Genomic DNA, 12409 nt, shown 5'->3' on the forward strand with positions numbered 1-12409 from the left:
TTCCTGCAATATTTGGAAAAAAAATATCGAGCCATTTAAAACCATAACTATCAAATTATGCCTATCAAATCAACCTATGAACTCCCTTTTTGGCTTTTGCTTGAAGGGCCGCTTTATATTGGTGTTAGAACATGCCTGATTGTTTTGGTTTGAAGTCAAATCATTGACAGTATCGATGTTCAATTTGATGCTTTCTATGTTGTACTTGAAATTTAGCTCTAAATTGACCTTAAACCAAATACAACTCTATCCTACCAAGAACTCGATAATACCAAAACTTATCTAGATTTTAACACGGCCAACATTTTAGTAGGGTATTACAACAAAGCTGAAAATCCAGATATCCTCCACTGAGTCACAGTTCCACTCTCAGCCTGTCCTTATCCAAGAACCATCTAGAAGCTCTCGCGCCGACCGTAACAAATGGACGGCCAGGATGAACTCCACCCCAGCCGATCCAACGGCTGAGGACGCGCCAAGCCACCGATCCAGTGGGCTCCCGTCGCGGCGCGTCCGATCCGACCGGTGGCCGTGTTCGCGTCCGAGGAAACCAGAAAAGGAAGAGAGTGAAAGCAGGCGGAGGAGGAGAAAAAGGGAGGAGGAGGAGAGGAGCGCGTGAAGCATTTCGGCTCAAAGGGGAAATAAAAAGGGGAAGATTTTTTTTGCATCTCATCCTCTCGCTCTCGCCGTCTCTCGCCGCTCCCCCCCCTTTCCAGGCTCCAATCCCGCCGCCGCGTAGGATGGCCAAGACGCGGCAGCCGCAGAAGCGGGTGCTGGAGTCGTTCACCATCAAGGGGCCCGACGGGGTCATCAAGCGTGAGGACCCCTTTCTTGATCCTTTTATCTATTTATCTAGGTTTTTGTTGTTTTGGGGGAAATTTTGGTGCGTGTATAGGTTAGCTTGGCTTCGATTATAGATCTTAAATCTAGGTTTTTGGTGGTAGAATCTATACTTTCATCCAAAGGTACCAAATAGTGTTAGCGGAGTGGTAGCGGATTGATATCGGGGTAGCGGCGAGATTGCGGGCGGTATCGCGGACGCTACATTCCTATAGCGGTTTTGATATCGGTATAGCGGATTGATTGCGGGTGGTATCGCGGACGCTACATTCCTATAGCGGTATTAATATCGCTATAGTGGATAGATTGCGGGTGGTATCGCAGACGCTACATTCCTATAGAGGTATTGATATCGGTATAGCGGATAGATTGCGGGGGACATCATGGATGCTACATTCCTATATAGTGGTATTGATATTGGTATAGATGGAAGTTCTATCTCAAGTTTGAACCTATAAAATGTTAGATCTTCTTTAGTTTTAGGACAACCTGCAAAAAGAAGTCTATGTGCTGATTAGGACGGTAGCTCTGTGTACAGGGCCGGTTCTATATTTTCGAAGGTCCTAGGCAAACTCTGTGCTACGGGCCCTAAGGATTTTTTTACTTGTAACCATGTATTCTCTAAAATAACATGATTAATAATACGTAGTTGAAAATTGTAATTTGGTATTTTATTCTCGATAAATAGTGTTGATAGTATAATGGGCTTAGTTTTAAAAAACATAGTACAATAGACAACTAAAAGAAACCCGTGCAAAAACGAAGTAGTATAAATAGCTCAAATAGGATAAAATAAATAACAAAAAGAACAAAACAAAACCGAAACATAATTTTAGGAATAAATAGATGCAAATGAAAATTGAGAAGATCAGAAGAAGTGAAAACCTTATCCGAGTCACGATGAGACAATCGGGCAAGGCATGGGCCATGGGCGTCGGGCGTGAGAGCATCCGGCTGGCTGCTGCCACGATGTTGCCGGACTCTAGATCGTGAAGTCACGGTCGTGCTGTGGCGCCGTCACCTGTCGGCCATCGCGATCAGGAGAGAAAACGCTGAGGATCTAGAACGAAGTAATGAACCGACGCGTCACGGTTTCGCCCTTGATCGATGGTTTGGGCTCGATCCTCGATTGCGTGCGTGGCGTGCCTCCCTCCCTGCCAATCGACGTGGCAACGACATCACTGCAATTGGGCTAACCGGCTAACTAGGTCATCCTGGGATGCTGATGGACTATGATGGTGATGGGCCCTCTACCGGCCTGGGCCCTAGGCGGTCGCACAACCTGCCTAGGCCCAGAGCCTGCCTTGTCTGTGTATCACAAAGCTTAGATTTTTGTGTTTAACTATACTTGTTTACGTTATTGATTTGCGTGATCAGACACATTTCTTGATAACCTTGTTCTACCTATTTGCTTATGTAACATCTGATTGTATGGAAGAATTAAGTTGATGGAGGTAGTCTTGATTATGTATAAGCTTCCACGTAGCAATGGTGTACTCCTGGTTATAAATCCAAGTTTCTTGTTGGGTTAACCAAGTTAGCATTTTGGTTTGGAGTGAGATGAAGACTGAAGTTATTTATTTCCCTGCAAAATTTAAATTTTAAATACAAAAAAGTTCTTGCAAGTTAAAATTTATGGTGGAATTCAAGCAAGGTAATCAATATCGAGATGCTAGGTAGGATCGTTTTTTATTCGTAGTATCATAGTATTGGGATACTACCATACTATCAAGATACTATCAGATTTTAGAAAGTACATATTTTATATAAATATATAATATGTTGTATAAACTAAAGCATATAATATTGGTTTTGATAAATTTAATTGGTTTTTATGTAAACTTGAGCATATTTATTCACATTATTTTAAATAATATTTTGTAGGATCGTAGAATCAAGATACTACCTAAGATTTCGTAGCATCGTGGAAATGAATAGTAAGATCGAAATACTATGAAAATTAGGATACTGGTGGGATCGGTATCGTTTCGGCTTGGTAGGATCGTAGTATCTAAGATACTAGGATATGGATCGGAATACTGACAACCTTGCTGTGAAGTACCGACAGTTAATTCTGCAAAATCAACTCAGCATTCAACTTCATTCGATATTAAGCACACTCATCTTGGCTACTTGTTATCTTATATAACTATTGGTATTTTTTTTTGTCGAAAGGCACTTCTTGTACTTTTATGTAATTGCTTTGATTCAGTATGAACAGTTTCTAGTGTTGTCAGGAATGTTTTCCAATATTAGCAAATTAATGTAATTTGTGAGGTACAACAATTATTAGGAAATAATATTGGCATAGTCTTTTAGTGATTATGTTGTATGTCTGTTCCAGCTGGGGATACTGTGCTAATGATGGCACCTGACTCATCAAAGAAACCATATGTGGCAAGGGTTGAGGAAATTGAGGCAACAGGACCTCAAGCCTCTCAAGTGAAGATCAAGGTGCGGTGGTACTACCGCCCAGAAGAGTCCATTGGTGGCCGGCGGCCATTCCATGGTTCGAAGGAAGTATTTCTTTCTGACCACTATGATTCGCAGAGTGCTGACACCATAGAGGGCAAGTGTTATGTCCACACCTTTCGAGATTACACCAAGCTTCGATCTGTCAGCGCTGAGGACTTCTTTTGCCGCTTTGAGTACAAATCTGCCACAGGCAGCTTTGTGCCTGACCGTATAGCTGTGTAAGAATCCAAACCTTCAAATTCGTTAGACATGATTCCGTACTTATTACTACTAGTATATTCTAGCATCATTAGAAAGAACTATTGACACTCAGGATATTTCAGCAAACTGTTCATCTGTTGTGATCTTGTTGACTGCTATATGGTTTATGGCTTTCTTTAGAAAGTTAACATATGATTTTCTTCTGAATTTTTCCTAGCTTTGATAGTTTTCAGATTGTCTCCCTCTATCCAATGCTAATGTCTGGGATCTTTCTACCACCTTGTTGCTCTGATTACACCATTCACAATTTCTTGAAATATGTTGCCCTGTCGATTCTTATCCTAGCAGTCCCATTGGGGTCACAGTCTGTCTTGAAACCGTTATTTTCTGCAGTTCTGCTAGATTATTCAGTGCTGTTCATTAGCGCCTGTTTGAATTGGGAGAATGCAGTTACAAGATCTACCTATTCAGATTGCACATATCATATATTTGCTCTCACGTATTGGTAGGCAATCAATCGGCGTAGTGGTTGAAGGCTTGGGCATTTCTTTACCCTTTTAAATGAGTGAAGTTTTCAACCTGTAGTGACAAACTTGACATACCTCTCCTGTTTGCTAGTATGACACATGCTCAATTCTTCAATTGCAAAAATAATTTATTTGATCTGTTGTTGATTGACATAACAGGTTTTGCAAATGTGAGATGCCATACAATCCTGATAACCTTATGATCCAATGTGAGGATTGCTCTGACTGGTGAGATACAGCTGACGCATTCAACTAGTTTCTGTATTTTTGAATGTTACCAAACCTGAGAAAATCTTTACATTAACTGCAATCAGTAAAGCTAGGTGTATGTCTTGCTAGAAACCTGTTTCTTATTAGTAGTGAAGAAGCTAAGCTTCACATGTGCAAACCATATATTCTACAGAAAAACCTATAAGGATTTCTGCAGGCTAGAATAGCTCCACTAAAGTCAATACTTGTGGAACATTAGAAAAAAGAACAGTATTGCTCCTCACAAGTATAATGGTCCATTGTGGACAGTATGGCGCATGCTGTAATTCATTTATGGCTGTTTTATGTCAAGTATGTGTACGGACTACAGAAGTAATGGAACTCATAAAGTCAAAGTGAAATGAACAAAAGGAAAACTGAGGAACTATATCCAATATACACCTGAGAAACCTCTTGAGTTTACACTTAGCAATTTCATAGTATCTTGTTGAAGTTCTAAAATATTTTCCTGCAGGTTTCATCCTTCCTGTGTTGAAATAACCATCAAAGAAGCGAAGAAACTAGAGCATTTTTACTGTAAAAGCTGTATTGCTGAAAATGGAAAGGATCTACAAAAGTCCAATGGTGCTACTGTGCAATCTGAAGAAAAGGTAAACTGAGTAATCTGATGAAAACTTTGGCGCGTCACCAACAGTACTGATGAATATCTATAGTTCTGATCATCTAATTCTAATTGAAGTTGAACCAGAGGGCGCCTTACATATATGATGTATGTCAGGAGGTTGCAGTGAACATAACCCATGTCAGATGTTTAAAATTTGCACAAAATTGACAATGCCACTGAAGTGGATCAATTCATATCATACAATTTTACAAATGCAATCTTCCTCATTTCTGCCAATGTTTGCTCATCCATATGCTCCTGCTTGCATCAGGTGCAGTCCAAACGACGGCGGAGGTGATGCCATGGAGACAGAATCTCAATACCTCCAAAGTGGATGTAACAATTCTGTGGGGAGCAAAGCCTCATCACTCCTCTAGATCTTCTCTCTTCTCTTCCTGTGCAAGGCTGCTTGCAGCCAGTGACCAGTGTACTGTGTACATATTTACCAGTGTTTTCTTTTTGCATCGTTTGCATGGTCGTCGTAGCGTCGTCGCATGTACTAGCTTGGAGTCAGTCAGTCAGTTAGCTCGAGCAAAGGGATCAAACTCCCTCTTGGTCATAAACTCATAAGCGATGATGATAGATGAAACTGGGCACTACCTACCGTGGTTGTGTTGTTGTCCATCAATAATACCTTGACGACTTGCTACCTGCCTCTCTGTTCGTCGTCTCCATGTTCGTTCTTTTTTTTCCCTTTCTTTTTTACTTTGAGAGGTTCATCAGTTCATGTTCGTTCTGTTTCCTGGTTTTGATATTTGAAAAGTTGTATTTGAAAGAAAAAATTGACCCGAAAAAGGTCTCCAATGTTAGGTAAATGGGCGATTACCAGCTCTTCTTGCCCCTACTTTGATGTGTAATATTGATTTTGCCCCTGTTTTTTTAGGGTTTTCGTTTTTACCCCTACTTTTTTAAATGAATCAACCGTTTGCCCCTATTATGTTAATTCTTGTTAACGGTGTTAAAATGTGGGGGGTAAAAGGACAAATATACCCTTAGACATTTTTCCGTACTTTTGGCATAATCAAAATATAAATCTATTGATGCCATACTATAGCAGTAATTTAATTGTCCAAATTTGTGAAAGTGTGCCAAAATTTGGGTCAAATTTGAAAGTGGTACAAAAATACCGGAAAATATCTAAGGGTATACTTGTCTTTTTACCTCACATTTAACACTGCTAGCAAGATTATCGGAATAGGGGCAAACGTTTGTTTTGTTTAAAAAAATAGGGGCAAAAACGAAAACCCTAAAAAACATAGGCAAAATCAATATTGAACATTGAAATAGGGGCAAAAACGAAATTGCCTCAAAATTCTAGGGATACACGAAGGCCAAAAATTCTAAATTTACATTAGATATCTGTTTTGAATGGCGATTAAGGTCCTGTTCTTTTCTCCGATGAAGATTTAGATTTTCGTGGCACGCTTTTTAAACTGCTAAACGGTGCGTTTCGTGCGAAAACTTTCTATATGAAAATTGCTCTAAAATATCATATTAATCTATTTTTCAAGTTTGTAATAATGAAAACTCAATCAATCATACGTGAATACCACCTCATTTTATGTAAAAAAACTTAATCTTAATCTTCAGGAGAAAAGATTACCACCTAAGGGATGCGGTTCGATCAAGATTCAAGAGCAAGACATGAAATGAGGAAGCCGATATAGACTTACCCCAAACACAAATTGCGCGCTCCACGGCCTATATTCGGCCCAACCTGCTGCCGGGCCCGCCGCTCTCTTCATGCTGGGCCGAGCCGACAGGCCAACTCCACGGCCCATTAGGCCGACGTCCTCCTCGCAGCCACGCGCTACGCCTCCGCGGCTTATCGTCTCCTCCACCGGGCACACCGCCGCGCCACCGCCAGTGAGCCAGCGACGCCACCGCGCCGCGCGCCATGCCGCTCCTCCTCCACCCGCGCTTCCCCTCCTCCCACGCCGCGGCCTGCGCCCACCGCGCCGCCGCCGCCCACCGCGACGCGCGGCCCGCGCTTCGCCTCCCCGAGCTACACGCGACGAGGCGGAGGCGGAACAACGTCGCGTGCCGCGCGACCAGGGCCAGGGAGGCGCCGCCGCAGCAGCAGAATACGGCGGCGGCGCTGTCCAAGGAGGCGCACAAGTACTTCGACCACGCCGTGGTCACCGTCCGCGCGGGCGACGGCGGCCACGGCGCCGTCCTCGCCATGCCGGCCTCCCCCTCGACGGACGCCCCCAAATCCCCCCGCCGCAGGTCGGACAAGGGCAAGAGGAGCGGCGTGAAGAAGGTGTCGTACAAGAGGAACTACGACGGGTCGGTGGCGCTGCCGATGGGCGGCCACGGCGGCGATGTGGTGGTGTACGCCGACGAGGCGGAGGAGACGCTGCTCCGGTTCCACGAGAAGGCCCGATACTGCGCCAAGAGGGGAGGCAACGTGGGCGCCACCGGAACCCTGAGCTCGCGGATGCACAATGGCTTCGCCGGGGAGACGCTCAGGATACCCGTGCCTGTAGGTTTGTAGATTTTGGTGGTGTTGGAAATGCATAGCATTTTGCTCTGTGATGGTAAAGTCTTCTTCGGTTAATATCTGCCGCATCGAATTTGCAGGTACTGTTGTGAAGCGCAAGAAAGGCGCTGTTCTTGCTGATTTGGCTCATCCCGGTGATGAAGTTATTGTTGCTAGGGGTGGACAAGGCGGGGTGAGTTGCTAGTTGTTCACCATCGTTATGCTTATTCAAGAGGAGGGCTGAATTCGTAGTTCAAATTCCCAAATTTTTTGCTGTGCTTAGCGAACATTTCTATCGATTGATGTCTTTAATCTTTTGAGTTGCGTTTATAATTTGGAGATGGCACAAGTCAGAACCATGCTAAGATCTTTCAATGGTGCTTAATAAGCTTTCGCTACCATGCTAAGATTTTTCAATGTTTATTTCTACACAAAGGTGTAAACTGGGCGGTAGCCATCCCATATGAACATTTTGAGATGTACTAGTTTCAATTCTAGTAAACTCCCCACAAAAAAAAAAATCTAGTAAACTGCCAAAACATCTGCTGAATTCTATATCAAATATTATAACTTGATTTTTGCCAGTCGTTAATAAATATAGTTGGTACTTGACAGAACTGTATCTGACCTCGAGCAGTTCTTTAGAAACTTCATTGTTCTATTAGGGCAGTTAACTGAAGCATGGTAATCATGATGATTCATTGGCGTACATAACTTAGTTGACTGATCTTATAAATTGTTACTTCCTACAACTAAAGTACACCTACTACTTTTACAAATATTTATGCACTGAATGATACTGTCATGACTTTACAGTCGGGCTTTATTTTTGCAGATAAGCTTGATCGATGTGCCTGAGTACAGAAGGAGGAAAGCCATGGTTTTATCACCTAATATCATGCGTGATGTTAGTGACAGGGTAATTTGTTACCTTATGATACACCGGGATTTGAATTGATGGTAGCTTTAATGTTGTTTCACCGATAGCCTGTTTTAGTTGGATCGTTAAAGTTTTTGTGAAGGATTAGCTGGAGCAAATAGTTTCATGTTTCTGTTAATGTAGTTTCCACATAGATACTTGTATAATGGGTCTATCAGAGAAAATAGTGCAATTTGCAAGCTAGTTGACTTGATTGTGTTCAGTTTCTTGGCTCCTTGCACACTGCAGCTACTTGCATTCTTGATTCTTGCGATGGCATTAAGCTATGTTCAAGTTTGTCAAAACTTCCACGACATATACTAGTGAATGAATGATAGTGAGAAGACATTAATAGATTCTCAAGCACTAACGCCAACAATCATGTGCAGATTATTTAACAGTACTGAACTGCTGGTATCCATCGCTCTGTGATTGTATCAGCATGATGGTTTTTGATAATCCAAAGGATTTCAAACGATTACATGCATTTGAATTCCATAGCTTTCATTTTCTTTTTTCATCATATTTTTTATTCGCTCTGTCCTTTTCTTGTTGTGTAGGTGTTAATTCATGGTCAGCCTGGTGAGGAAGTAAGCTTGGAGTTAATCTTAAGGGTGGTTGCAGACGTTGGTCTTGTGGTATGTGTGTCTCTATTCTATATTTCTCATGGTTTTGGTCTTGCTTCACAGTTTTGGGAACAAGAAAGTGTTCAGATCATTCCTAGTAGTTTATATATCGTACACAAGAATCTTGCTCAAAATAATGTACCATACATAAGAAAATTTCAAGATATTGGAAGAATTTGGTTTGGAAAGGTCTACGTTGTGATTATCATACATGGGTTTAGATGCTTTACATTCCTTTTTTTAGGCTTTATTTATGCTATTTCATTGCAGTCGCCATTGTTTGCATGATGTCTTACATGCATTTTCAGGGACTTCCAAATGCTGGAAAGTCAACACTTCTATCAGCAATAACACTTGCAAGACCAGACATTGCTGATTATCCATTCACTACATTAATGCCAAATCTTGGTCGTCTTGGTGGAGATCCTGCTCTAGGGGCGTTGCAGTTTTCCTCAGAGGCAACATTGGCAGACTTGCCAGGTCTCATTGAGGGTGCTCATCTGGGCAAGGTGCTCTTTTACTTTTATGCACTTTGCTTATTTCATACAAAATGTTTCTTTGCAATAGCCATGTTGCTTCCCCTCATTATTTTCTTTGGCATCATCACTTGACTTAATATTACATTGCAGGGTCTTGGTCGCAATTTCTTGAGACATTTAAGGAGAACTAGAGTAATCGTCCATGTTGTTGATGCTGCTGCTGATGACCCTGTGGATGATTATAAGATTGTTAGAGAAGTAAGAAGTTCCTTCATTCATAATAGCTCTTTTGTTTTTTTTTTTTTTGAACAGTCGTGCACACTATGCCAGAGAAGTTTGATAGTCCTTTATATTAGTTGGGTAGAATCTTATCAGCCATTTGTATATGGGTAGTTAGTCAGTATAATTGAATATTTGTCTATGTTTTGTTTCTCAAGTCAAGATGTGTGTTGAATGGTGAATGTCTATTTACAGGAACTCAGGATGTATAACCCCCAATATCTGGAGAGACCTTACGTTGTGGTTCTGAATAAGATTGATCTTCCTAAGGTATTGTACCTTAAGCCTGTGGTTTTCTATTTCTACTATAATCCCTTGATGAAAATTTTGCCTCTTGGCATGCTCGGTTTTCATACTGTTTACGCTTTGCTTTTTATCCCACTTGTAGGCCCAAGACAGGCTATCTTCACTGGCTTTTGAGATATCCTCAATAGGCTGTGAAGAATGTGATGGTAACAATACAAGCGAAGACAGTTTAAACGGAAATACAGGCGAACATAATACCTCATCAGAGACTAAAGTTGAAGGTGGTGAAAAGGAACTTCGGGACTATCCAAGACCTCAAGCTGTTGTTGGTGCAAGTGTACTGTATGTCTCTTCAGTTGACCAAACTACATGCATGTTCTTTTTACTCGAAAACCGTTTTACATCCCTCACATGATCTTACTATCATTCCCTTTGAACTCACGGTCGTGGTTCTGCAGGAAGCACATCGGAATCGATGAGATGCTAAAGGAGATTAGGGCAGCCCTGAGAAAATGTTTTGATCACAGGTTACCTGAGCCATGAATGGAAGTCAGCCAGCATACCAGAGGCTAGTACGAAGACCATAGACAAGTTCTCAAGTAGCAGAGACAGATCGAGCTCGGCTCTTGCAAGGACAACAGGGTTCCCTTGGTTTGCAGCAATTTCGACGGTTGATGAAGCATGAAAATGACCATCAGAAAGTGTGATGATATGGGAGTTTATCAGTATGAGAAGATGCTATTCGTTAAAAAAAATTATTCGTTCAAAAATGTATGAGAAGATGGTACGAAATGCCAGTCAGCAGACGCGTGTGAATAGGAAAGGATAGTTCTGTGTGTTGTTAGACCCTTTTGTGTACGATCCAATTGGCACGTAATGAAGCAAGCAGCTTTGATGCATATACTCCATCGCCTTTTCTCTGCTTGAATCTGCTTCATACTCTCTGTTCTCTCATGTCTGAAGTCTGAACTTACTGCTGCCTACGGAGAATTCCGTTATCTGTTTGTTGGCTTATAAGCCGAAACCGAGCTTCGCCCCCACGCCCCGCGCTGGTGAACAACTGAACATGAGATTGGTTGAGAAGGTGGGGAGAATGAGGGGGAGGGAGGAAGAAGACAGGGGCAATTTGGTCCTATAATATTAAGAGAATACAATGAAGGGGTATGTAGTGGCATATCTTCAATATTTGTGAAATTATAATGGCATAATTACAAATAAGTGAATAGTAATATTATATTTTAAAACCATAAAATTTATAATTGCATGGATTCAATTAACCCAATACAATACGACTTCGTTTCCGACTAACACGAACGGCCACGTTATTCATAGCGATCGATCGATTGATCGAGGAGTTTGAGGGGGGAATAACGGGGAGGAGCATCGATCTCGATCGCCGGCGACCATGGCGGCGGCGCTTGTTCGCTCTTTGGCGAGCAGGAGTAGGATCGGCACCCGGCGCTCTCACCCAGCTACAGCCTAAGCCGGCGGCCACCGTCATCTCGCCAAGGTTGCTTAGCCATGGCGGGCTCCTCCGCCGGGAAGCCCTGCCGCCGCCGCTCTCGCCGTATCGCTTCTTCTCTTCCGGCGGTTTCGAGTCACCTCGCACGGTATGCCTTCTTCTCGTTGATATATCTCCCAATTGATCGAGATAAGTCGATGCTTTATACGTTTGGATTATTTTCTGTTCCTCCAAAAAAATATAATGTGTCTACCAATCTGCGATTCTGAGCTTCTTCCCCCAAAATCAGATTCCTTGCTAATCATAAATAAAACTATGAACTTTTCTTAACTAATATGTGTGGTTGAATATGTTCAAGTCTTCTTCTCTACGACATACAATTCATTATAGTGCCCGTGCATAAGACATTCACATTGTTATCAGAAGTAGGCTATTTTGGTAAAACAAGATATGTTAAAGATTGGCCTTTTATAGGGTATTTGATATTTCCGTTATGTTACTATGGTGCGTGCGTTCGTTCGTTTTTTGTTGCATGACCTCGACATGAACTTAAATTCCCCACGACCACACACACACACACATTAAATAATGCTTTTTTTTTCGAAAATACGCAAAAAGATTGTGCACCTTTGTATTAAGAGAAATAAAACTTACAGAGAGCAAAACAATGGAAAGAACAAACCGAAAGCCAGAACATAAGGTGGGAAATAAAAAAGAAAAACATGGAAAGCTTAAGCCTATTCTCGTGAAAACAGAAGGAATGACCTAGCAACCTAGAGAACTAAGCTAGCAGCGCCTGCGACCAAGGTCGGGCAAACTTCCAGAGGACAGTTTCCTGCGCCATTGCCGCAACCACTTTGGGCCACGTTCGATTGCATTGATTGAACACCTGATTGTTCATCTCCTTCTAAATGTACAAAGCCCCAAGGGTCACAATCGTGTCGAAGCCACGGCGCTGTTCCTTTTGGACTTTGAAGTGGCTAGAGCATTATTTTGATG

General features: G+C 42.1%; 2 protein-coding genes and 1 long non-coding RNA gene across 4 annotated transcripts in view; all 3 read left to right on the forward strand.

The window, feature by feature from the left end:
• Positions 1-615: 615 nt before the first annotated feature.
• Positions 616-5693, forward strand: LOC4334444 (chromatin remodeling protein EBS). 2 transcript variants are annotated; one of them, XM_066308188.1, is made up of 6 exons: positions 618-816; positions 3185-3294; positions 3391-3533; positions 4203-4271; positions 4768-4903; positions 5189-5568. In XM_066308188.1, the coding sequence occupies exons 1-6, from the start codon at positions 741-743 to the stop codon at positions 5213-5215; spliced, it is 561 nt and encodes a 186-aa protein (XP_066164285.1). In that variant the 5' UTR covers positions 618-740; the 3' UTR covers positions 5216-5568. The 2 variants fall into 2 exon arrangements, with proteins under 2 accessions (NP_001405748.1, XP_066164285.1); NM_001418819.1 differs by having other exon boundaries at positions 616-816; positions 3185-3533; positions 5189-5693.
• A 1082-nt stretch (positions 5694-6775) lies between these two features.
• LOC4334445 (probable GTP-binding protein OBGC2) lies at positions 6776-10848 on the forward strand. The gene is made up of 9 exons (NM_001418818.1): positions 6776-7406; positions 7501-7592; positions 8235-8318; positions 8879-8956; positions 9253-9453; positions 9574-9681; positions 9898-9972; positions 10091-10290; positions 10407-10848. Exons 1-9 carry the CDS (start codon positions 6815-6817, stop codon positions 10489-10491), a joined length of 1515 nt encoding a protein of 504 aa, NP_001405747.1. The 5' UTR covers positions 6776-6814; the 3' UTR covers positions 10492-10848.
• A 374-nt stretch (positions 10849-11222) lies between these two features.
• Positions 11223-12409, forward strand: part of LOC136355706 (uncharacterized) — a 2303-nt gene continuing 1116 nt past the window's right edge. The window contains exon 1 of the long non-coding RNA XR_010739979.1: positions 11223-11558. This is a non-coding gene — a long non-coding RNA (uncharacterized lncRNA). The remainder of the gene's footprint in view (positions 11559-12409) is intronic.

This window comes from Oryza sativa, chromosome 3 (assembly GCF_034140825.1).
Source record: "Oryza sativa Japonica Group chromosome 3, ASM3414082v1".
Classification (NCBI taxonomy): Eukaryota; Viridiplantae; Streptophyta; class Magnoliopsida; order Poales; family Poaceae; genus Oryza; species Oryza sativa.

What these genes read in the sequence shown, in the direction of transcription:
- LOC4334444 (NM_001418819.1), top strand. Translation starts at nt 741, where the DNA reads ATGGCCAAGACGCGGCAGCCGCAGAAGCGGGTGCTGGAGTCGTTCACC. An exon ending in GCCCGACGGGGTCATCAAGC is followed by an intron (nt 817 to 3,184) that starts GTGAGGACCCCT and finishes TGTCTGTTCCAG; the next exon opens with CTGGGGATACTGTGCTAATG. An exon ending in CTGTGCAATCTGAAGAAAAG is followed by an intron (nt 4,904 to 5,188) that starts GTAAACTGAGTA and finishes TGCTTGCATCAG; the next exon opens with GTGCAGTCCAAACGACGGCG.
- LOC4334445 (NM_001418818.1), top strand. Translation starts at nt 6,815, where the DNA reads ATGCCGCTCCTCCTCCACCCGCGCTTCCCCTCCTCCCACGCCGCGGCC. An exon ending in TTGCAGACGTTGGTCTTGTG is followed by an intron (nt 8,957 to 9,252) that starts GTATGTGTGTCT and finishes ATGCATTTTCAG; the next exon opens with GGACTTCCAAATGCTGGAAA. An exon ending in ATTATAAGATTGTTAGAGAA is followed by an intron (nt 9,682 to 9,897) that starts GTAAGAAGTTCC and finishes GTCTATTTACAG; the next exon opens with GAACTCAGGATGTATAACCC.